The sequence below is a fragment of the Gekko japonicus genome, unplaced genomic scaffold (assembly GCF_001447785.1).
Source record: "Gekko japonicus isolate JY-2015 unplaced genomic scaffold, Gekko_japonicus_V1.1 scaffold3516, whole genome shotgun sequence".
Classification (NCBI taxonomy): Eukaryota; Metazoa; Chordata; class Lepidosauria; order Squamata; family Gekkonidae; genus Gekko; species Gekko japonicus.
In genome coordinates, this window is record NW_015163716.1 from 84421 (window position 1) to 111120 (window position 26700).

Genomic DNA, 26700 nt, shown 5'->3' on the forward strand with positions numbered 1-26700 from the left:
CTTCAAAAGGGAATTAGATAAGCATATGGAGCAGAGGTCCATCAGTGGCTATTAGCCACAAGGTATAGATAGGGGCTCTCAGGCTGGGGAAGTGATGTTCTGTCTTCTTGGTTCTTGGGGGGGGGGTCAACAGTGGGAGGGCTTCTAGTGTCCTGGCTCCACTGCTGGACCTCCTGATGGCACCTGGTATTTTTGGCCCCTGTGTGACAGAGTGTTGGACTGGATGGGCCTTTGGCCTGATCCAACATTGGCGTCTCTTATGTTCTTATGGGTGGAAACTAAGGCCTAGGGGCCAAATGTCATGATGAGATTTTTTTTAAAAAAGGGCTTGGTCTTACCATTGAGTTTTTAGTTATTATGAGAGCTCACTTGTCACTTTCAGGTAGTTCTAGTAACTCACTGGGAACTCTATGGTCAAAATTGACAGTAAGCAGCCAAGGCCTTCTTTTTCTTTTTTTCCTCCAAGATCTCTGCGCACGCACACACACAGCCCACACCCCTGCCACTTGTCTTGCACTGCTTGGAAGTCCTAGAAAGAGACCTAATTTGTAGTAGAGAAAATTTTATGTAATCTCTAGAAATTCATATGTTAAGACCTAGTTAACTTGGTTGCTTTTCTCGTTGTTTACTACAAGTCGGAGTACCATTGAGGAAGGTCAGAATACATGCCTGCTAAGATGTAGTCAACATATTGTCTTCTGCAAAGTTGCAGATAATCTATTCATCTGAGTAGGTAAATTACCTTCTCTATAATCAGCAAATTCATCATCATTACTTCCTTTTTCTCTCCCCATCCCTTGGGAATTCCAGTGATAGCGAGGAAAAGAAAAAAGCACTCACAGACGGTATTTCTGTTCCCGCTGTCATCCACAGCTGGAAAGAGAGATAGAGCAGGGTTGTCTGTTCACTGATACTTTACACTGTACCATCCTGCCTTTGAATCTGTCTAATCCGTGTGCCTTCCATCTCAAGACGTGCTACTGAGGAATGCTTGAATAATAATATGAGAACAGATGAACTGCTGTCATGAGAAAGATTTTCATGGAAGATGGTGTTGCTTTTTGCTTCCATGTTAGTGTTGCTGGTGCAGGTGGTGTGCAAATCTCCACCTGTTCAATGCCCCTCCGGTCACCCTCTTCCTATTGTTCACAAATATTATCAATCAGGAGACCTTCTTATTGCTGGCATTGTTTCTCATGTGTTTAAGTATTCCGATATTGTAGACTTTAAAGCACATCCCTCTACTAATTTGTCTGTTTCATACGCGTAAGAAGGATTTTTTTTCCATAGTATTGGTTTATTATGTTATGTGTATTGTAATGGAAGGCTTACTGTGTGCTATGATATTTATGGTCTCCCTCCCAGTGAATCTTCATCTTAAACTGCATGGGTTCCATTAGAAAACAAATCGTATCTCCTCTGTTTTGATGCCCACATGCAAAAGAACAACAGCAAACCTTTGCAGAATTGTGGAACCTTCTCCCTTCTCCCTGACTCAAGGATTGTGGAAACTTCTTCCTTGTCCCTAATTCAAGGATCCATCCACCTGTAGAAAACTCTTTCACTGGATGAGGCTCCATTGTTAATTTAACAGAATTGGAGCTTGGGAAGGGCCATGGCTCACTAGTAGAGCATTTGCCTGGTATGCAGAAGGTTTGAGGTTTGATCACTGGCATCTCCAGTTGAGGAATCTGGCAGCAGGAGCTGTGAAAGACCTCTGCTAGAGATCCTGAAGAGCTGTTGCTGATTTGAGTAGGCAACACTAATTTCGATGGACCAGTGGTCTGATTCAGTAGAAGATACTTCACGTGTCCCTGTTTCTCAGATGTAAGCTTCCTAAATTGTATAGGAGCAGCCTCGGAATTTTGACACCCCTCATAAACATTTCTATAGCATATTGAAGACACACACCCAACACACATCAGAATGAGACTGCAATACACATTTGAAACTCTTATTGCCAATGAGAATGTGTGCTAAAAAATGGGTTTCCGAACCATTCTTAGGTTGAACTAATATTCTGAGAAGTCAGAAGTCAGCTGTGGGAGCCCTCATAGTTACCAGGCCTCAGGGCTATAGAATTTTGCTTCAGTTTATTCAGTAAAGTAAAGCTGCACTGAAATGCATGTAACGTTCTGAACTTGCTGTGATGCAGTTTATCACTCTCATTGCAGAGTTTTCACTCAGCTTTACCAGAACATCTTGGCTTTGGTGTTTGCTGTCAAGGAGATCAATGAAAATCCTCAGCTCTTACCCAATGTCACTCTGGGTATCCACACCTATAATAACGATTTTAGCCCAGGCTCGACCTATCACTCTGCAATGGAACTTCTCTCCACAAAGGGGAGGTTCATTCCTAACTACAAGTGTGACAACCAGAACAACTTGGTAGCAGTTTTGGGGGGACCAAAGTCTAATTTCTGTCTCTACATGGCAGATGTTCTGTGTACTTACAAGATTCCACAGGTAAAATGGTCTTGTGGGTTATGGCACATTAACAACTAAATCAGAGTTCCTTGACTATCAGGAGTGGTTTTTGATTAAAGCTTTCTCAAGGTCTGATGAATTCACTGATTTTTTTTGTGCCATGTTAATTATTGTTAGACCTTCCAAGATGAATCCTTTAAAGGCAGATATTGTTGCTTGTTAATGGAAATCGTGCTGTGCTTCTCACCCTGACGTGGGTGACTCAGGCTAGTCAGATCTCAGAAGGAAAGAAGGTTTGGCCCTGGTTTGTGCTTGGGTGGGAGACCCCCAAGGAAATCCAGGGTCACTACACAGAGGCAGGCAGTGCCAAATCACCTCTCTGTTTCTCTCTTGCTTTTAAAATGCTATGGGGTCACCCCAAGTTGGCTACAACTTGATGGCACTTTTCCACCACCACCACGAGCACTTCTAGATTTCTTTCCCCTTATTTCATATGTCTTTATATGCACAACTTTGTGAGAAACTGAATAGCTCAGTCTTCATGTTTGTCTTTATCTTATCTGAGGGGGGGAATCCACTGGAGGGAAAAAGAAATACAACACTGAGAGTTCCAGAGATACCAGAGCTAATGTTCTGGTTCTCAGATAACATTGTTCCTAATCTCAAGCAATGTAACAAACTGTTTTGAACTGAGCAGTGTTTCCAAAGATTGGTGTGGGTACGTGTCCACTCTTCAGAGTAAGAGACACCAGTTTTAAGTGGACTTGACTAAACCACAAGGTTTTCATCTAACAGTGGTTCTAGACATTCATTGCTTGAGAACTGAGACCTCAGAAATTTCCTTTTTCCCTGTTTTGGTCCAGACACAAAACCTTCTACTGAGAATTATGCTAACTAGATGCCAGGTCTTCCTGTTCCCACCGGAAACTAGTTGTTCAGGGTCCAGATACAATTATGATAACATTATCAATATGTGTTCTAATTCCTTAGGCAAGCCATTTTTTCTTGGCTTCTCAACTGTAAACTGGAGATATGGATCTCCTTACATTACCTCTGTAAGGGTCACTGTGATATGTGAAAAGGTCTGATCACTTAATAGATTATGTACATGCTACCTACATTCCATTGTCATAGGCAATTTATGGTGATCCCAGCAAAGGCCTTTCAAGGCATGTGAGAAGCAGAGAGAGTTTGCCAGTGATTTCGTTTGCAGAGTCATCCTTGGTCGTTTCCCATCCAAATACTGACACTGCTTAGCTTCTGAGACCAATGAGATTGGGCTATACCATGCCATCTTCAATCCTTATTTACATGCTAAGGATTGTTAATGAAATACTAAAGTGTGTAGGCAAAGGGTGCATTCTGGATATTGGTGGCAAGTGTTAAAATCTGCCATGTATATCATCAACCCGGAACATTATGTTTGAAATAGTTCTCTGCTGTCCCCTTTATTTCCTTTAGCTCCTCTATGGCTCTTCTCCAGTGATGACCAACAAAAATGAAGCAGCTTTCCTCTACAAGGTGTTCCCCAGTTGGGCCAGTCAGTACATGGGGATTCTGAAATTACTGCTGTATTTCAGATGGATATGGGTTGGGGTGATCTACGTGGATAATGAACATGGGCAGCGATTTGTACAGGAGGTGCTTCCTGTCTTTTCTGAGCATGGTATCTGCTTTGATTTTGTAACAAATTTTCCAGGAATGACTTATTCTAGGTATTTGAATAAAATGCTAGCAGGAAATGATGACTTATCGACACTTGTCATGGGAAGCACAGCGAGAGCCGTGGTGGTACATGGTGAAATCCAAACCATGGCAGCTTTGCGAACCTTGCTGAGGGTTGCAGAATTTAAAGAGATACCCATGAGGACAAAAGCCAAAGTCTGGATTCTGACTGCCCAGGTGGATTTCACGTCAATTGATATTCAAAGAAGTTGGGACTTAGACTTCATCCATGGTGCTTTATCCTTTGCAGTTCATTCTAGGGAAGTCGTAGGATTTGGGCAGTTTCTTCGGGAAAGAGACCCTGCCTCTGAAAAAGAAGATGGCTTTATTGGGGACTTCTGGAAACAGGCTTTTGGCTGTTCACTCCCCAGGACCACAGAAGCCACGAACAATGTTGAAATCTGCACTAGGGAGGAGAAGCTGGAGAGCCTTCCGGGGTCTCTCTTTGAAATGAGCATGACCGGCCACAGCTACAGCATCTACACTGCTGTCTATGTGGTGGCACATGCATTACATGCCATGTATTCATCCATGCTCAAACACAGAGCACTGGCAGATGGGAGAAATCAGCTGCTGAGACAACAGCCATGGCAGGTAATTCTTAGGAGACACTTATTTGCAGGGATGCTCACTAGTATTGGGCATCAGACATTCAGGACTGATGAACAGGAGACCCCAGACTGCAAAATGCACCTATGGTTCAAAAACAGACTTTTTTTTTTTAGCAATTAAACATCTGTTTCAGAATCATTCAGTGCTGACATTCAATGTCTGCGGTCATGGGTCAGTGGCTGATCATCTCTTCAATATGCAAAAGGTACCATGTTCCATCCCCAGCATCTCCAGTTAAAGAATCCGGCAGTAGATTATGTGAAAGACCTCTGTTTGAGACCCCGGAGAGCCACTCCTGGACTGTATAAGGCAGCTGCATGTGTATTTATGTATGTACATTAAACTGACAGCACATGTGACATTTTTCATTGAGCCTCATGGTCTTAGAGCAATCGTAACTTTTTATGTATTTGGGTAAAAATTAATAGGTTCCTTCCTTCCTTCCTTCCTTCCTTCCTTCCTTCATAGCTTCCTTCCTTCCTTCCTTCCTTCCTTCCTTCCTTCTTTCTTTCTTTCTTTCTTTTTTGCTATTGGTTTACTAATTATATACTTGATTTGGCTGCAAATGGATAGTGGTGAGGTAGTAACAAAGACCAGTACAATTTCTTTACTGGTATATTTTTAAAATAAAAGATTGGCTAAACAAACACCACATGATGGAGTGAGCTCCCATCTCTGGTCCCAGTTCCTGCCAACCTAGCAGTTCAAAAGCAAGAAATTGCAAGGTACTGTTTCGGGGAGAAGGTAACAGCGTTCCGTGGACCTTGGCATCTAGTCATGCCGGACACATGATCACGGAAACGTTTTCGGACAGCACTGGCTCTTTGGCTTGGAAACGGAGATGAGCACCACACCCTAGAGTCAAATTCTACTGGCTTTTGAGCAAGGGAAACCTTTACCTTTAAACAAATCCTAAATATTTGCATTCATTTACTTAGATATTTATACTTCTATTTTTCACCCCATGGGGAACCCAAAGCAGCTTCAGATGCGATTCTCTCTCCTCCATTTTATTGTCACAGCAATACCCCTCTAAGTTAGGCTGAGCCGAGAGGGAGCGACTTTCCCATGGTCACCCAGCAAGCTTCTATGGCAAGGCTGGTCTATCCAGTCAATATCCATAACATTTTGTTTACTTGTCTATCGGTATTTACTCAAAGAAAAGCAGCCCTGTGAAATCAGAGTCCCACTTTCCCACTCCCACACAATTTGGGGTGGACCTGTCCTAATGTGCCTTCACTTCAAGAAAACTTCAAGGTGAACGTTCTAGTACATTTAAGTTCTGTTTTTCTCGGTATATTTTTATTCTCCTTCAATCACTCCCACTGGATAGATGCACAGTTGACAACATGGGTGACCAGATCTTGGTCCAGCATGTGGTGCTCTGCTTGATACCCCCTCACCAGCATGCTCCCTATTACTTTGAAACCTGAACTTTTCAGAAATTGTGTACTACCACATTTGGCTAGCTCCTATATAAGTTTCACTACAGGTCTTAATGGATTACTACCCAGATCTCTCAACTATAATCTGTACACAGGTAAAATATTTTTTCTTCTTCACAAATCTAGTTCCATGGATTTTTGAAAAGGGTCTCATTCAACAATAGTGCTGGGGACCTGGTTTCTTTTGATGAAAATGTGCAGATAACAGCTGGATTTGATATCATCAACTGGGTCACATTTCCTAACGAATCCTTTCTCAGAGCCAAAGTTGGAAGGATTGACCCCAGAGCTCCTGAAGACAAAGTGTTCACCATTCATGACGAAGGAATCATTTGGCCCCATATGTTTAACCAGGTGGGCTCTGTATGCTTTTCAAGGCATATTATGTCATGGAATATCATTTTAATTTTTTGGCGTTCCATTCGTGATTCCTAGTTCAAACTCTGGTACAGTTCTTCCTCTGTGTTCTGTCAATCAAATAAGTCCCCTTCTGATCACACTTTCAAGTTGAAATCAGAACATTGCACAATTTTGAACATAAAGTACTTTAAACTATTTACTTATTGTACATAAATGGTCATTTTCCGGGGAGGAAGTCATACTGCAAACATTGGGACTTAATTTCAACTTACGTTAGTAGGATTTGTGAGCCTCATGGTGCCCTGATCTGGGTGGGCCAGGCTAGCCCAGTATCATCAGCTCTTGGAAGCTAAGCGGAGTCAGTCCCTGGTTAATCCTTGTTTGGGAGACCACCAAAGAAGTCCAGGGTTGCTACTCAGACACAGGCAAATCACCCTGGACATGTAGTGTGTTGAAAACCTTACAGGATCTCTATAAGTAAGCTGTGACTTGAGGGCACTTTCCCCCTTGAGGTGACCATTATGTTCCTCAAGATATATGATATATGTATAATATATGGAACTCTGACTTCTAGTGGAAGACATTGAAATATCCCATTACATATCAAGTCGTCTCCCTGCGGACCTGGCACAGTTCCACAGGGCCTGCAAGACGGAGCTCTTCCACCAGGCTTTTGAATAGGAGCCGCCACCACTAGTGCACTACGACCGCACTAGTACCATCTATCCCCCATATTCAGATATCAGGATGGGGCACACATATCCAGTCGTTGCATTGTTGGGCAAGAATGGGACGGTCAGGGATAGCCATCTTGTTTTTAGGAATTTTAGGAGATTGGAAATTTTGCTGAGAGGAGCATCAAAATCTGTTTTAATAGGGTTGTAACTTAATATTTTGTATTGTTTTACTGTTTTATCTGGCATTATGCCCTGTAAGCCGCCCTGAGCCTCCAGGGAGGGTGGGATAGAAATGCGAATAATAAATAATAAATAAATAAAAGAGATGCTGTTATGCCGTAACAGTGCAAAGCTGCTACTTACATGCATGACCGACCAGTGAAATGAAAACTCCCGAAACATGTTTCCTGAATGTAAAAAATAGCAGCAGCAACCCCCCTATTTCATTTATGTACAGGTGCAGCCCCTTTCTCTGTGCAATGACCAATGCCATTCAGGCTACAGTAAGAAAAAGCAGGAAGAGAAGCCGTTTTGCTGCTATGATTGTCTTCCATGCCCAGAAGGGAAGATTTCAAACCTTGAGGGTGAGGATGGTTTACACAGAGCTTATCCAATATTTTATTTCTTTTTTTATTTATAGTCTTTAATGTTTTTGCAAATGGAGTAGTAAACCTTATTCTCTTTGGTTCTCCGACCACTAAATCTGAAATCGGCAATTTCAATGTTGGATTTTTCTGATACTTAAAGCCTTGAATGTATTATTACGTTTTACTTTTAGGTTATTTTGAAAAAAAATACAAGATGTGATTACTTAGAAGAGCGCAGCTGCAGGATAAACTTTGTATTTAAGAAATCAATAGATTGACTATGAAACCTGATTTCCATTTTGTTTCCAGTGGTGGTGGTGGGTTGCAGATACACTATAACAGGGTGTTACAACCTCTGGTATATGTGTGATTTTGTGTGCTGTATGTGTGATTGAACAGACAACTGGATGGAAATGAATACAATTATAGATGCTTGGATAAGTTGGAAGTGTTATGAACTTCCAGTTTCTGAAATTGAAAAGACTTGTTCAGTTTACCAAGGAAAGAAGTCTTAAATGAACTGTAGTGTTCCTGTATCATTCATTAGCATGGCTGAAATAAAATATATTGCATGAGACTCATGCAGTGTTGAGGTCTCCATGTAGCAGCCCTACATTCCCCATAGTAATATAGATTAATGCAGGACACTGTACAAAGGTCTTAAATGTACCCACATTTCTTTTTCAGATACCAGTGACTGTTTTCAGTGCCCAGAAGATCAATATCCAAATCCTGATCAGGACTTATGCCTGCAAAAATATATATGTTTCCTGTCTTATGAAGAACCTTTGGGGATCAGTTTGGCCAGTTTTGCACTTTCCTTCTCTTTCATGGCAGCTTTTGTACTCGGTATCTTCATTAAGAACCAGGACACTCCCATAGTCAAAGCCAACAACCGGAATCTCTCCTACGTTCTCCTCGTCTCCCTCCTGCTCTCCTTCCTTTGCGCATTGCTTTTCATCGGCCGACCTGAGAAGGTGTCATGTCTCCTTAGACAAATTACTTTTGGCATTATCTTCTCAGTGGCTGTTTCTTCTGTGTTGGCCAAGACCATCATTGTGGTTCTAGCTTTCATAGCCACCAAACCAGGCTCCAAGATGAGAAACTGGGTGGGGAAACGACTGGCCAACTCCATTGTTCTTTCTTGCTCTTTTATCCAAATGGCTATTTGTACAGTTTGGTTAATAACTTCTCCTCCATTCCCAGATTTTGACATGCACTCAATGACTGAAGAAATGATTCTGAAGTGTAACGAAGGGTCAGTGGCCATGTTTTACTGTGTCTTGGGCTACCTGGGCTTCCTGGCCACTGTGAGCTTCACTGTCGCTTTCTTAGGCAGGAAGTTACCTGATAGTTTCAATGAAGCCAAGTTCATCACCTTCAGCATGCTGGTCTTTTGCAGTGTGTGGCTGACCTTTGTTCCAACCTATTTGAGCACGAAGGGAAAATACACGGTGGCTGTGGAGGTCTTCTCTATCTTAGCCTCCAGTGCTGGGTTGCTAGGTTGTATATTTTTTCCTAAATTTTATATTATTGTAGTGAGGCCTGAACTGAACATCAAGGGTCAAATTATAAGAAGGCCAAATGAAAGAATTTAAAAGAGCACAATAGCAATCCATATAAATTTAGACTCACTGAATGAAAAGGAATTAAATATGATATGACTACCTTAACCCTTTGCTTTCATTAGGTAGTAATTAATGGGAAAGTCCAGCTGAACTGAGAATAGTGTTTTCTGTTGTGGTATTTCTGTCCTTGGTCGAGTGTTAGCAGTGAAGCTTGATGGAGAAAGGGCAGCAGAAATGTAGGGTTCTGCCACCCTGGATACAGCTCCAACTGGATACCATCTATAAAACATTTTGTACATATTTTCTTTATGCACAGTTGCTTTAGTCATCTTTACATTTTCCCCATACCTGTGACCATTGATTCATATCAATACTATGACCCAAGTTTTGTGCCCATTTAAGCATAGAATTTTGACTACTTCATCTTGTGTCTTATTTTCTAACATTAATACATACAATTTCTTAATCAATTTCTTATCAGTATACATCAATATCTTATCTATTTCTGTTATTTTTGTATAAAAACCTATTTGCTTATCCTTTGCATATCTTGATTCTAATTGTAAAAAAAAAAGTACTCGTTCCCACCAAGTTGGGTTGGAGTCTTGATTTTTAATGTTTTCTATTGGTTTCAGTTCATTTTTGTTATCCAACAAATCTTCATATCTTATTATTGCTTTTTAAAAAAAATAAATTTGGATTTGTGAAGGCTTCTAGTGGTGAAACCCATTTTGGTACCTTGGTATAAAAAGTCTTTTAACTTCTTTGCATACTTTCAATAAGGAATTCATAATAAGGTGTTGCTTAAAATATTTGTGAGTATCCACTCTTTCATACCATATAAACTCATGCCAACCTAGTGAAATAAATAAATAAATAGAAAGGTTTCCTTTTCCTAGGTCAATGACCATGGTGGTCTGTTTCCATCAGCTTTGGAAACACATTTCAGAATACTTGTGATAAGACATGCCTTTTTTTCTCTCATTTTGTTTTCATGCCCGTTTGTTGGATTTTCATTTTACGTATTTCCACTGCTGATGTTTCCGATTTGTTTTCTTCTTTTATAAGAAGTATATATTATATTCCATTTATATGCCATTGATGAGAAAATAATATTAATATTGACTAAATGTAAAGGGGAAGAATTAGTCGCAAGATTACAGACATAACATTTTGCAGGTCTCCATATTGTAGTTTTTTTCTGCCTTGCTCCATATAGAGTTTCAGGAACAAAGGGGGCTCCGAGTCACTTAATGCCCCTGGGTATTATTTTGACAGCAACAAATGTTGCATTTGTAAGTATTGCCATTGTACATAAGGCGACAAATCATAGTAGACCTCAGCTGAGAAAATGAGAAAAAAATAATTGTCATAATTAGGGATGGGCATGAACTAGCTCATGAAATAAAGTTCATGATGAATGATGGCGAGTTCCTGGTTCATGAACAGAAGTTTGTGGCAGATCAACCAGTACAGACTTAAAAATCAGCCTTGACTGTAGGTTCCTTGTTTTCAATGGATTTAAACATGACTTTCCATAGCTGGGCCTTTTTTAAAGGGAAGCTTATTTCCTTCCTTCCTTCCTTCCTTCCTTCCTTCCTTCCTTCCTTCCTTCCTTCCTTCCTCACTCACTCACTCACTCACTCACTCACTCACTCACTCCCTTTTTCTTTGTCATTTTCCACACACATATTTCTCTTTTTTGTAGCAGTCTATCTGCTAGCATTGAAATTGCATTGGACACTTGAAATTGCATTGGGCATTGTGGTTCCTTATGTCTTCCCTTCATCTGGATTTTTCCAATTGCTACTTCAGTTTATTTTCTTACAGATGCGCTTTAAAATCTCCCCCCCCCCCAAGGGTGCTGTTGTCACCGGTGGAATTTCAGCACCAACCACTTTTTTCACTTTGTTGTTGTTGCGTACACACTAGAAAATGGGCTTAGCATGCACATGGGTGAGGACTGCTATACACGGCCTGTGAAAAAAATGGCCTCTAATAAAAGTTTCACTCCAATATTGGGGCTGTAAACTGGTTCTTTAAAAGTTTTCCTGTCAACAAACTGAAGATGAGTTGATTACTTTCAAGAGGTTGGTCAGTAAAGTTTAGCCATGTAAATGTCTCTAGCAGGCTGAGAACAATGATGTGGAGCAGTGAGCCTGCTTGCTGACAGTTCCCGCCAGAATCAAAAGTTATAACAACTATCTCTACCCCCCATATCAAATTTACACAAAAGGAATCATAATAATGGATGGGATTCTGGATGTCAAGGCACAAACTCATCATTACTCTGCAATGATAGAAGATGAAATTACAAAATAACAAAGTCTGGAATTAAGGTTCCCCTATGGAAGGGGGGGGATCCTTCTTTATGCGGGGAGAAAATAGGATGGTCATGGCAGATCAAGAGAGCTGATGCACAAATCTGTGCCTGCGTGCTCCCGTTGCCAAATTGGAAACACACAGTCGGAGTCCAACGAGTTAGATGAATATCTGTTTAATGCATTTAAAACAGGGAACAAAAGGCTAAGTACCTTAGGACTTCAGCCATTCCAAAACTGTATTCTGTCATAACCAGGAAGGGCAGAAGGTCTTATACCCCAAATGACATCACATATAGTTTACACATTAAAGAATCTCTAATTGGCACCAAGCAGTTAACATCATACAAGCATCATTTGACTTTAAACCTTACTATTAGTCCCTTATGTATTGTCAGTGATTACATTTGCTTAAGAATGAACTCTGAGTGGGTGGAAAGAGCAATGAGCACACTTGTGTCTTCTGAAAATGCAAGGAAGCAAATGGCTGGGGCAATTCCCCCCCCCCAGGGAAGAGAAATAAAAAGGTACCAATTGCTGCAAGCACATCAGAAGAGCATTGCACTTAGACCTTCTTAAAGTGATATAGATATATGCTGTCACATAGAGATATGTTGCTCTTCATTCGGCACTGCATTGTCAGGCCTCTTTACATATAAGAAGCACACGTGACAAAAGCTGTAGGAAAGGATCCAAGTTTTCATTTGTCATTGTCGGGGTCCACCTTGGTCAGAGGAGAGGCGCCCCCGGTGGCCGTTGTGCTGGGTGCGTCAGAGGGAACCGAGGCGAGGGACAGTCCTGGGAGGGAAGGAACTCCTCAAAAGTTGTGGGGAGAGAAGGCCTCAGAATGGCAGGGGACAAGGTTGTAAAGCTCATCCCAGCTCGTCCCTCTGCTCGCACGCTGTGGCTCCTGTTTCGCCCCCTCTCTCTCCCATCGTTACCTCCGTCCTCTCTCTTGGCTGGCCGTTCTCAGTGTGCTCATTCCTCCCCGGCCTTCTTCGCATCCCGCCTTTTATTTGTTCCCCCCTTGCCCCCAGGACCGCCCCTTCCCTCCCTCGGCTTGGGCCCCGCACCTCCTTAAAAGGGGAGACGCCTGATGGCTCCTGGTTCCCAGGGCGGCCTCCTGCCCTGCCCAGCGCACCTCTGGGCTCCTCCCAGTAGAGAGCCAGTTTGATGTAGTGGTTAAGTGCGCTGACTCTAATCTGGGAGAACCGGGTTTGATTCCCCACTCCTCCACTTGCACCTGCTGATGTGACCTTGGGTCAGTCGCAAGCTCTGGCACAGCTGTCCTTGAAAAAGAGCAGTTTCTGTCTGAGCTCTCTCAGCCCCACCCACCCCACAGGGTGTCTGTTGTGGGGAGGGGGAGGGAAAGGAGTTTGTAAGCCGCTCTGAGACACCTTTGGGTAGTGAAGGGCGGGGTATAAATCCAATCTCTTCTCTTCTTCTCTTCTCTTCTCCTCCAACTGTCGCCGCCAGCCACGGTCCCGTCGTCAGGCTCGGCCTCTGCTGCGCTCCTGGGATGCGGTGGTGGCCCCCCATGCTCCTGCCGAGCGCATGTGGGGCCTGTCTCCAGGTAAGGTGAGCCGTGACGTCTCTTCTGGGGGTTCTGGGGGCGCTGGGTGCTCCTGCTGGCCTTCTGCAACCTCCGGAGCAGGACAGTCATGCTGACAACATAACCAAGGGTGAATGTATGTTATGTTAAGTGTGCAGACAATAATTGTGATTAAAGTACAGTTTCCAGCTCTGGGTTGAGAGCTTTTTGGAGATTTGGGGGGTGGAGCCTTGGGAGGATGGAGTTTGGTGAAGGGAGGGACCTCAGCAGGATATAATGCCATGGATTCGATGGTCCAAAGCTGAGATTTTCTCTAGGACAACTGACTTCTCCCAGCCTGCCTATCTTAAAACTAGGGTTCTCAGCCTCTAGGTGGGGTATGGAGATCTTCTGAAATTTCAGTTCCTTTCCAAACTGAAATTTCAGAAGATCTCCATACCCCACCTAGAGGCTGAGAACCCTAGTTTTAAGATAGGCAGGCTGGGAACTTCTCCATGAACACATGAGTATACATGAGCTGAATCTCAGGCAGGTTTGTCTCAACATTGTAGTTCATTGCCTTACTCTCACATTCTCTTTTATTGGCCATACAGTTGGCAAGACATGAACTACTGAACAAGTAGATGCTGTCTTCTGGAGTTGTAATGAGACTGAGAGAATCACAATATAAGACAATATATCAAAGGAAGCATAAGCTATTGTGATAAGATCATGAAATACTTTTACTAACATAATACACCATATAATATGTTTGTTTGGAAACTAACATACGATAATCCTCTTGTTTATAAGACTATAAAGTCTCTTAATATGCAGAACCGTTTCTGAAAATAAACTGTTTTCCAGACTCCTGTCTTGTTGTTTGTAGATAGTAGGGTACTTGCATGCTTGTGTGAGCTGTTTTCCAGACTCCTGTCTTGTTCTTTGTAGATAGTAGCGTATTTGCTTGTGCGACCAGCAGTCAACTATTTGCCAGTTTCACAATGGTTTCCTCAGGCATACAGACCAGTCCTAAAACAATACAAATTTCTAAGTATACAATTGTATGCAATAAAAATCCATGATGTTATATATGACATAAACGTACAATTCCGCAATAGAATGCTGGCTCCAATAATTTAGAAAAGCTTCTTTGGGATCACAAAAGCCTCCACACCAGCTTGGTGTAGTGGTTAAGTGCGCGGACTCTAATCTGGGAGAGCCGGGTTTGATTCCCCACTCCTCCACTTGCACCTGGCTGGGTGACCTTGGGCAAGCCGTAGTTCTGATAAGAGCTGTTCTTGAAAAAGAGCAGTTTCTTTCAAGAGCTCTCTCAGCCCCACCTACATCAGTCACAGGGTGTCTGTTGTGGGGAGGGGAAGGGAAAGGAGTTTGTAAGCCTCTCTGAGACTCCTTTGGGTAGTGAAGGGCGGGGTATAAATCCAATCTCTTCTCTTCTTTTTCTTCTCACACCAATTTTCAAAAGGCAAAATGCTCAAGAGTGGCTAGTAGCAGCCTAATTCTGGAACATTTGGCTTATAAGACCAAAATAGTGTTCACCTGGCAGGTCCCTTAAAAGGCTACCACACAATCTATGTAACACATTATTTCTGAAATAGACATACACAAGATGTCTTAATATGACCAATACTTCTGGTATAGACATACATCGGATATGCTTCAATGAAAAAAAAACATGTTATCAAACATGCCTTCAGAATATACATGAAAGAATTTGCCATAGAAAAACAGCCCCTTAAAGGGGTACTGACAACATATCAATAGACATATATATTAAATCCTTATCTAAACAAGATTGCTGATATAAGCATACACAAATGCTATACAGAATAACAAAATTACAAAATTGCCTAGATGAAACAAGATAGGTCAAGGGACGTATTTGGACCATAGGGAACCACACAGTTAAACAGGTGTATCCAGTAGCACTCGTCTTTTAATAAAACTTTGTGAACATCTTGCATCTGCCACTAGGTTTGTACTTGTAAACTACAAAGAATTTAAAACTATCAAAACTATGGCTGGTTTCGCACTAGAGCTGATTCGCTGTTGCGCCGCCGTTTGCCCCGGTTCTATTGGTCAATTTTACACCTGAATCTGTGGGGCTAATTTTGACCCGCGGCTTTGCCTGATTTCCCCCGCAGTTTTGTGATCCTGTTTTTTGAGGATCAACGAAACTGCGGAGGAAATCGGGCGAAGCCACGGGTCAAAATCAGCCCCGCGGCTTCAGGTGTGAAATTGACCAATAGAACTGGTGCAAATGGCAGCGCAACAGTGAGGCAACTCTAGTGCAAAATCAGTCACAGTCCTTTCTCCCCAAAGTGAACCACTGTTGGTGCTCCCCATATTTCATTTTTAATTCAACTACACTGTTCCAAAATATGGACCCGTATGTTGAGAAAGAGACTGATATTTGCTGTTTATGGATTTATATCTGCTGACACACACACACACTTCACATGCACTGTGCATACATATATACCCAAAGGCTTAAGGGAAAGCTGCTTGAATCACCTGTTGTGAGAGGTTTCACATAGAAGATACTTGACTGCATTTCATGCTAATGAAGCTTGCAAACACATACAGCTCCTTGCCTTAGGGGAAGTGAAGCACATTTCGCCATTGTTAGCAGAAACAACAGCTAAGGAGAGAAAATCCCCCATTGCTGAAGGACTTGATGTCACGCAATACACACCTTCATTCTACATCTGAATGGCCATTTCCTGCCAGATGTCACTTTGATTACCTGGGAAAGCCGAGATCTATCTACACATCAAGGAAGATCCTGATGCCCATCTTTCACACCTCACCAGATGGCTTGTCCATAAGTTAGAGTTTAGAATTTCAAATATTGGCCAAACCCTAAGTATCTGCCAATCTGTACACGCATCCAATAGCTGTAGTTATGGGACGGACTTACAGGTAGGTGGGTTTACAGCTTGGCAAGGTTGCCACCCACCCAAAGATTCACCTATAAAATGCAGGGACCATGTGATGGGCTTTGCTAGCCGCAAACCCTCCATCATCCCCTGTCTACATTTACCCCCTAATGTCCAGCTTGCTATCCCACAACCCTTCTGGTCTATTCTTGATCTCTTGGTGTGCGCAGCCAAAGAGGTCTACACTTTGCTGCTGGTTCTGGCAGTGTGAGTTAGAAATACCCCTAGGTTCTATTTCCTTACTGTCTATTCTTTATTGCAACAGACAAGGCTTCAGGAAAGATAAGTATGAACGATACCTACCTACCTCCTAAGTAAAAAGAACTATTTTTCTATTCCTGTATTCCAATGGAACTTGATTGACTGTGTCTGTGAATCTGTATTGTTTGAATGTGATTTTGATATTCCTCAGTAAAAGACAGATTGTTTTAAATTCATCAGTCTTGACTCTCTCACTGGGACATCCTCGGGGTGGATCGGACCTCCGTAAACTTTGGCAGGAACCCATATAAATTTAGTTTGCCATCTGTTGTAGATAAAGCAGTTTGGCTACCTGTCTAGTTGTTCAGGTATCTGCATGCCCTCTACAAGGGTTATAAAGTGTTTTGTGTCCTTGATGTATGATGGAATGGTCAATACAAAAGGTTTTAAATGAAAACCAACAAACGTAGACAAAGGTTCTAATACAAAGTTTGAACCCGATATAATAGGGCATCCAGGAGGATTAATCATGGACTTACATATTTTCGGAAGAGTATAAATGACAGGTATCCTAGGATATTCATTGTAAAGGTACCTGTACATGTCATGGTTGATGATTCCCATGATTTCGGCTTCATCTAAAACTATTTTAATGATACGGGCAATATGCTGAGTAGGGTCATGATTTATGGCAGAATAATTTACAGTGTCTGATAATTGACATTCAAACATCTCAAAACAACATTGTAGTTTGTCTAAAACTACAAACTACTATTGTAGTTTGTCTAAAACTACAATAGCCCCGCCTTTGTCAGCAGGTTTTATTATGATGGAATCATCCATTGATAAAGACTTCAAAGCATCAGATTCCTGCCTGGTCAAGTTATGCCATGGGTGGCAATTATTGCTCTCTAATCTTCTGATATCCCTCATAACCATTTTCTCAAATGTGGCTATGTGGGGATCATACTTAGTTGGATTTAAAAAGGATGTAGGTCGGAAGGGTTGTTTCAAATCAACATTAGTCTCATTACCAAACATTTTACACAGTTTTATTTGTTGGATTAATTTAAATGTATCAATTTTAGTTCTGAAAGAATCATACTTCGGTGTTGGGACAAAGCCCAAATCCAAATTAAGTACTCTGCATTCCACATCTGTGAGTATGCGACTAGACAAATTGACTACAAGGTTTTCTTTTTCCCTTTCTTCTGACCTCCCTGGTGAATTAAAACCCTATTATTGAGCAACATGAAATGGAAGATCTCTAGGTACTACTTCATGATAACTGAAGCACCATTTGGATTTTGACGTGTTTCCATTTTAAAAAATCAGTAGGCTTCTCTTTTGCCCACTTAAGGTGGGACAACGCCCACCAATCTTAGCCATTGCCCAATGATGCTCAGCTGAGTGGTGGATGGAAACTTAGGCCAAAGGGGGAAATCATTCTGAGATTTTCTGGTTATTACAAGAGCTACCCTTGTCATTCTAGGGCTGCGGTCACACGTAACAGAAGCCACACAAGTGAGACAGAAAGCAGCCGGAGTTTCCGGGCGTGATCTCACCAGCACATCTGGGAAACGTAGCACTCCCGTGGCTCAACCGAGGCTTCCAGCCGAAACTGCGTGGCAAAAAACTAGTACCTTGGAGGTACTAGTTTCCGGAAACTGCGGGGCAAGGGCGGGCATCTGATCGCGTTTCCGGTGGCATCCGGCGCCCGCCCATGTCCCCTTGCAAATAAGGTGTGTTTTTTTTGTCCGAGTCTCTGTGGATGCGCATGCGCACCCAACGGAGCATGCGCATTTGTCATGTACACAAAAATAAAAACCAGTTTGCCGCGGCGCACGCTTCTTCGTTGTGCGCCAGCTTGTCCTGTGATTGGCACCTCTCCCTTGCCATGGAACCTCCACGGTACCTCCACAGGACCTCCACAGGAGATCTGAACACGTAACTGCGCAGTAGTTTGCCCCAGGGCAAACAGCCACGCTTCTCCTCTGCAGTTTCCTGCCCGTGTGACCGGGGCCTAGGTAGTTCTAGTAACCACTGGGAACTCTGCGGTCAGAATTTACAGTAAGTAGCCAAGGCCTTGTTTTTCGTTTTCTTCCTCCAGGAACTTTGCCTTCCCCAGCACCCCTGCCAGTTGTCTTGCACTGCCTGGCAGCCCTAGAAACAAACCTAATGTGTACTATAGAAGGTTTTATGCCATGTCTACATTCACTTCTTAAGGTCTAGTTTTCCTGGGCCCCGGTCACACGAGCAGGAAACCGCAGGGGGGAAGCGTGGCAGTGTGCCCCGGGGCAAACTAAGGCGCCGTTACCTGACCAGACCTCCCGTGGAGGTACCGTGGAGGGACCGTGGAGACGCCTGCCCTTGCCCCGCGGCTTCCGGATACTAGTACCTCCGAGGTACTAGTATTTTGCTGCGCGGTTTCAGCGGGAAGCCTCGTTTGAGCCCCGGGTGTGCTACGCTTCCCAGATGTGCTGGTGGGATCGCGTCCGGAAACTCCACATGTCTTCCGTCTGACTAGGGTGGCTAATGTTCCGTGTGACCGCAGCCCTGGTTGCTTTTCTCATTGTTTACTACAGGTCTGAGTACCACTGAGGAAGCCCAGAACACATGCCGGTGAAGATGTAGTCAACATTCTGTCTTTGGCAAAGTTGCAGAAAATTTATTCATCTGAGTAGGTAAATTACCTTCCCTGTAATCAGCAAATTCATCATCATTACTTCCCTTTTCACTCTCCATCCCTTGAGATTTCCAGTGATCGCAAGGAAAAGAAAAAAGCACTCAAAAATGGTACTGCTGTTCCCTCTGCCATCCACAGCTGGAAGGAGAGACAGATCAGGGTTGTCTGTTCACTGATATTTTACACTGTACCATCCTGGCTTTGAATCATGCTAGTGAGTGACACTTCCATCTAAGATGTGCTACTAAGGAATGCTTGAATGATAATATGAGAACAGTTGAATTGGTGTCATGAGAAAGATTGTCACGGAAGATGGTGCTATTTGTTGCTTTTGTGTTAGTGTTGCTGGTGCAGGTGGTGTGCAAATCTCCGTCTGTTCAGTGCCCCACCAGTCACCCACTTCCTATTGTTCACAAGTATTATCAGTCAGGAGACCTTCTCATTGCTGGCATTGTTTCTCATGTGTTTAAGTTTTTCGATACTGTCAACTTTGAAACGCGTCCCTCTCCCAGTTCCTCTGATCCACTCATGTAAGATGGATTTTTTTTCATAGTATTCTTACGTGTACTGTAATGAAAGGCTTAATGTGTACTATGATATTCGTGGTCTCCCTCCCAATGAATCTTCATCTTAAACTGCATGGGTTCTATTGAAAAACAAATGGTATCTCCTGCGTTTTGATGCTCACATGAAAAAGAACAACAGCAAACTTTTGTAAATTTGGGGGTTGAATAGTAAATTTTGCTGTGCCATTACTAATGGAACCTTCTCCATAAATCAAGGATATGCCCATCTTTAGAATACACTATCATTGGACGAGGCTGCATTGTTAGTTTGACAGAATCAGAGCTTGGGTAGGGCCATGGCTCAGTGGTAGAGCATTTGCTTGGCAGGAAGAATGTCCGAGGTTCAATCCCTGGCATCACCAATGGAAGAATCTGGCAGCAGGAGATGTGAAAGTTCTCTGCCACAGACCCTGAAGAGCTACTGCCAATATGAGTATAAAATACAAGTTTTGATGGACCAACGGTCTGATTCCATAGAACACACTTCAGGTGTCCCTGTTTCTTGAATATAAGCTTCCTAAATTGTATAGAAACAGCCTCTCAATGTTGACACCCCTGGTGAATATTTCTGCAGCATATTGACCACAAGAGAGATTACACCCCATCAGAATGAGACTGCAATAAACATTTGGAAAAAACCTCTTATTGCCAATGAGTATGTGTGCTAACAAATAGGTTTCCAAACCATTCCACTGTTGAACTAATATTCTGAGAAGTCAGAAGTCAGCTGTGGGATCCCGAAATATTACTGTTAGGGCTTATAATGGAGGAAGTAAATGTAATTTACGATGTCTCAGGTTTATATAATTTGTTTTGCTTCAGTTTATATTCATTCAGGTTTCCTTCCGTTTACTTCCACCAGAAATGCATTAAATGTAATTTTCTTACATGAACTTGCTGTGATGCAGCTTATCACTCTCATTGCAGCGTATTGACTCAGCTTTACCAGAACCTCCTGGCTTTGGTGTTTGCTGTCAAGGAGATCAATGAAAATCCTCAACTCTTACCCAATGTCACTCTGGGTATCCACACCTATAATAACTATTTTAGCCCAGGCTACACCTATCATGCTGCAATGGAACTTCTCTCTACTAAGGGGAGGTTTATTCCTAACTACAAGTGTGACAACCAGAACAACTTGGTAGCAGTATTGGGGGGACCAAAGTCTAATTTCTGCCTCTACATGGCTGACATTCTGTCCATTTTCAAGATTCCACAGGTAAAATGGTCTTGTGGGTCATGGCACATTAACAACTAATTCACAGTTCCTTTGCTTTCAGGAGTGGTTTGACATTAAAGTGTTTTCAAATCTGGATTAACTCATTGAAGGTTTTGTGCTGTATTAATTATTGTTAGACCTTCAAAACTGAATCCTTTAAAGGCAGATAGAGTTGCTAGTTAATGGAAATCGTTTAGTGCTTCTAGCCCTGACCTGGATAACCTAGGCTAGTCAGATCTTGGAAGCTAAGTAGGTCTGGCCCTGGTTTGTACTTGGATGGGAGACCCCCAAGGAAATCCAGGCTCACTACATAGAGGAAAGCAGTGGCAAACCATTTCTGTTTCTTTCTTGCCCTGAAAACCCCATGGGGTCAACACGAGTTGGCTACAACTTGATGGCACTTTTCCTTCATCACCATGAGCCCTTCCAGGTTTCCCCCCCTTATTTTACATTTGTTCATATGCATATCTGTGAGAAACTTAATTTTTCAGTTCTCATGTTTGCCTTTATTTTATCTGAAAAAAGGTTTTGGGTGGGAGGGGATACAAGATTGAAAGTTCCAGAGACACAAGCGAATCATGCAAGAAACAAGCTGTTTTGAACTGAACAATGTTTCCAAGGATCTGTGTGGGTTTGTGTCCACTCTTCAGAGTACGAGAACCCAGATTCAAGTAGACTTGAAAGAATCACAAGCTTTCAATTAAGAGTGTTTCTAAACATTCGTTGCTTGAGAACTGAGACCATAGGGCTTTCCTTGTTCCATGTTTTGGGCCAGACACAAAATGTTCTACTGAGAATTATGCTAACTAGATCTCAGTTCTTCCTGTTTCCATGAGAAACTAGTTGAGCTCAGTCCAGATAAAATTATGATCAGATTATCAAGATGTGTTCTAATTCAGAGTTTTGGTGACTTGCTGGGCAGGTACGCTCCATCACGCTCCGATGAGAGCAGCCTGTAACCATGGTGGGTGGAAGGGGTCCCAGAAGTTTCCGGGGAGGGCAGAGTCCTCGGAGGGGGCTCGTGGCCTGGAGCACAAGGGGTGCCTCTTCCTAGGCAACGGCCTAGGAATCGAGGCTCCTCTTTGCCCCGATAGGTCCCACCACCACAAGACCAGTATGGAGGCAGAGGTGCATGCCGGATCAAGCGAGCAAGTGATCAGTGCTCAGAGGTCTTCCATTCCTTTTGGAGAAACACATGGAATGAAGTGTGAGTGTGCATCTTTTTAAAACTAGCCAAGCGGACAACCACCCCAAAGCCCCAAGTCGACGTGGAGGAGGGGAAAGTTAATCCCACCCTGAAAAAGTTACTGTGAGAGCGAATATGAGGAGCAGTTTGACGGTTTTGATTGAAAAGCACTAAAAGCCAAGTATTGTGTGGAATAGTAGAAAGTGCATAGACTTAACAGAATTTCAGTGACTTAAACGAACTTTTTTCTATGTAAACAACGTCGCAACAGGCTGATAAAATGACAGTTAGGAGGAAACCTTCTCCAGGAACTGCTGGATCAGCAGTGTCGGCTCTCAGACTGGAAGTAACCACTGAGTTTCCTAACATGCTGGCTACAGCATTGTGCCCTCTGCTGGACCAGATGACTAATCACAACAATAATTTTGATGCTGTCCAAAAACAACTGACAGAAACTAATACAAGAACAGAGGAAACAGTCAAAGCACTGAAAAAAAGTTGATGCTAAGACAAATTTGATAAATCAGAGACTAGAGGCCATGGAAAAAGAGTGGACCTCTGATAAAGAAAAGCTGTTACAGCTACAAATGGAAAAGTCATCATATCTCCTGAGGTTTCAGGCTATCCCAGAACACAAAAGGGGAGAACTTGAAAGAGATCTTAAGCAAAGCTTTGGTTCCAGTGGCAGATCTTAAAGCGGAAATGGATATGGTTTATTGAACATATCCAGACTTCATTAAGAAAAATAAACTCCCTGCTGAAGTATTTGTTAAGTTCTCCAAGAGATCAACAAGAGATACAATCTTGAAAGCGACTAATGGGATAACCCTGAAAATCAAAGGTGAAGAAACGAGAGTTTTAAAATACATTCCATTTGAGATAAGAAAAAGGAGGAAACAGTACAAAAACCTAACATATTTTTATAGAAAAACTCCACTCCCTTCAGATGGATAATTCCAGAAGGACTTATCTTCAACTACAAAGAGAAAAAAGAGAAGATTGACTCTGTTTCAAAAGCAAAGGCATTTTTAGAACAGCATCAAACAGTGAAAGAAAAAGGGAAAGCAGAGGAAAACAACACAACAGAAGAAAACAGTGAACATAGATCAGGAAGCAGTGAAAGCACCTTGGGCAGTCCCTCAGAAGATTCTGAATCTGATAAAGGAAAAGCGGCTCCTATGCTTCTCAAAGTTAGACTGACTTATGATAAAAATAAGCACAGAAAAAAATGAATAGCTTAACACTGAAAGCCTGTTTTTTTTACTTACATATAAAGAACTAGGATGCACTTACTCTGACTAACCATGTTTGTACTAGTTTGATCTTGAACTAATAATTACTAACTTTCATTCCTTAAATTCTTAAATGTAGGGAATACATCAGGATGTGGGTACAATTTATGTACAATCAATATAATATGATCCTTGCCTTGCTTTGTATTTTAGGCTAGTTCTCCCCCTTTCCCCCTACCCTTTGTAGTTTGTAGAGTGAAAACCAAAAATGTTACCAAAAAAAAGATGTGTTCTAATTCCTTAGGCAAGCCATTTTTTCCCTTGACTTCCCAACTGTAAATTGGAGATATGGATCTCCTTACATTACCATTGTAAGGATTACTTTTATAGGTGAAAGAGGTCTGAATCCTTATAAGATTATGTACATGCTATCGAAGTTCCATTAAGTCACAACCAATTTATGGTAACCCCAGCAAAGGGTTTTCAAGGCTTGTGGGAAGCAGAGATAGTTTGCCAGTGCTTTCATCTGCAGAGTCATCCTTGGTGGTCTGTCATTCAAATATGGACCCTGCTTAACTTCTGAGGCCTGATGAGATTGTGCTATACCATGCCACCTTCCATCCTTATTTACATGCTGAGGATTATTAATAAAATACTAAAGTGTGAAGGCAAATGGTACATTCTGCATATTGGTAACAAGTGTTAAAATCTGTCACCTATATCATACATCCTTGACATGATCATAAACCCAAAAGATTATTTTATTTTTAATTTTCAAGTTTCATTAATATGTTGAACAACAGATATATATATATAAATAGTACAATTAATGGAATGAAATAAATAAAAAGAGATCAGAAAAACCTGGAAAATCACAAATCATGAACTTCTAGTGCCAACAATCATTTATTTCTCAACAAAAGCCATTCTTTCATCCACACTGAGCCACAAGCAGCAAAATATAGTTTCAAGACAGGTAGACTCAGTCCTCTTTCTTTTGCTTCCTGCAATACTTTATATTTAATAAGTCGTGTTTCCCCCCCTTTCCATACACATTTAGAAATTTCTTTTTTGCCATTGTTTGAATGGTATATCAATTGTCAAAACTGGTATTGTCTGAAAGAGAAATAACTTCCTGGGTAAAACACTAGTCTAAATTATCTCTATTCTTTCCGTCAGTGACATTTGCAATTTTCCCCATCTTAACAGGTCTTTCTTAATGTCTTTCCATGATTTGACATAGTTGCTCTGAAGCAACATAAAATTCATATTTGTAAAGGTAATACATAAATATGTAACCTTCTTCTCCACCTTGGGACCAGTTTTATTCATCAATTCCACTTGTCCTTGTTAATTCATATTTTTGTTAACATCTTTGGGCTTTTTGGGTTATTAATCTTAAAACCTGCTAGTGCACCAATTTCATTCAATTTAGTCATCAGATAGTCAAGTCCCTTTAAGGGATCTTCTAAAACAAACACCTAATCATCTGAAAATGCCCTTAATTTATAAATCTCTTTTTTGAAATTTTTACTGCCTCAATCTTCTCCTCCTATCTTATATATCTCTATTCAGTATTTCAAGAACCAAAATAAGCAGTAGTGGGGACAGTGGACTGCCTTGTTCCTTTATAAATGGCACATGGTTTAGTTAGATCTCCATTAAAATTATTTTTCAAAACTGTGACATATAGATCGATTTCACCCATTTTATGAAATTATCTCCAAAATTCATATCTTCTAAAACCCAAAACAAAAAAGTCCAATTCAAGTGGTCAAATGCTTTCTCTGTGTCCAAAAAGATCAGTGTGGCTTGTTTTTCATTGTGTTTTAACAGATACTCCAAAATGTCTAGTATAGTTCTAGTATAGTCCTTCATCTGCCTCTTAGGCAAACACCACATTGGTCTTCATGAATGAATCCTTGTAGAATTATTTTCAGCCTTTCCACTAAAGTTGTAGTAAAAACTTATAATCATTATTTAATAGTGAAATTGGTTTATAATTTCTTCTCAAAATAAAATCCTGTCCGTCTTTAGATATGGGTGCTATAGTAGCCTCTTTCCAGCATGCTTCCCCCCTGTAAAACAGTACTTTGTAAAGGTTGTAAAATTTCATCCTCAAAACATTTATAATGTAGACCTGTTAGACCATCTGATCCTGGACCTTTTTCTTGTTTAAGCTTTTTAATAGCTTCCACTAACTCTCTTATTGTTATGGGTCCATTCATAATTTGTCTTTGTTCTTCGGAATCTTTTTACATTTTGTTTACTGAGATGTTCACTTATTTTTGTTAATGAAATATTCTGAGATTTATACAAATTAGAATAATACTTATAAAATGTACTTTGAATATCCACATTGTCCGTTAATACAATATCTCCTTCCTGTAATTTAAAATCCTCCCCCTTTCTCAGTTCATAGGCCCACCATCTTCCTGATTTGTTTGTAAACTCAAAATTCCTTTGTTTAGCATAATTAAGTTTCATTTCCATTTCCCGTATTGTTAATGTCAATACCTGCTGTTGTAGGATTCTTATTTTAGGGTAATATTTTTATTTCCTGGCAATTTTTAAAACTCATCATTTTCTTTTTAATCTCTTCCAGACCTTTTGTGTTTTCTCTTGCCTTTTCTTCTTCATCTGAGAATTATGTGGCATTAATTACCCTCTAATGAAACCTTTACTTGCATCTCATACCATTCTTATCACAGTTCCTTTGTTTACATTAAGTTGAAAAAAATATTTTAACGTTTTTCGTACAGTCCTCTACAATTGGCTCATTTTGTAACATTGCTTCATTTAATCTCCATCTAAATGTACCAGATTTTCTTTTACAAATAAGACTGACAGGATTATGATCTGACAAACTCTTTGGTAAAATCTCTACTTTGCAAACCTTGGTAACCAATCCCCCCCCCCCAACCTATCCTTGAAAATGATCTATGTCTCTTGGAGAAATAAGTATATTCTTTAGAGTTACCATTTTTTGTCTCCAAATGTCCACTAAACCCATATTGCTCATCAAGTCAAAAAAAGTCTTTGGCAGTTTGCATTGTGTATTTTCATAGTTTTTCTGAAAGCCTACCCATCTGTGGCAAGATCAATCCATTCCAATCTCCCATAAAACAACAACTCACAGGCCTGTAGCTAGTCAGGGGCATGGGGGCCACACTCCCACAGATGTGCCCCCCATGAGGATGCCAGACTTCTGGTGCGGGCAGGGTGCCCTTGGTTTCACTGTAGCTGAGCAGTTTGAAGCTGCAGCTGAGCAGGAGGGGAGAGAGGGGCAGCCTTGCTGGTTCCTCCTTCTCCCACAGCCAACTTCTCAAAGCCCTGATCCGTCCCCTCCTGCTCAACTGCAGTTGGAAGCAGGAAGGCTCAAATGGGGGGAGAGAGG

The 26700-nt window shown here is 41.5% G+C and overlaps 1 protein-coding gene and 1 pseudogene across 1 annotated transcript in view; both read left to right on the forward strand.

The window, feature by feature from the left end:
• Window positions 1–1048: 1048 nt before the first annotated feature.
• On the forward strand, window positions 1049–9431 carry LOC107107546 (annotated as a pseudogene).
• Window positions 9432–19412: 9981 nt separating this feature from the next.
• Window positions 19413–26700, forward strand: part of LOC107107547 (vomeronasal type-2 receptor 26-like) — a 16879-nt gene continuing 9591 nt past the window's right edge. The window contains exons 1-2 of the mRNA XM_015407856.1: window positions 19413–19630; window positions 20708–20885. Coding sequence (XP_015263342.1) covers window positions 19413–19630; window positions 20708–20885 — 396 coding nt within the window. The remainder of the gene's footprint in view (window positions 19631–20707; window positions 20886–26700) is intronic.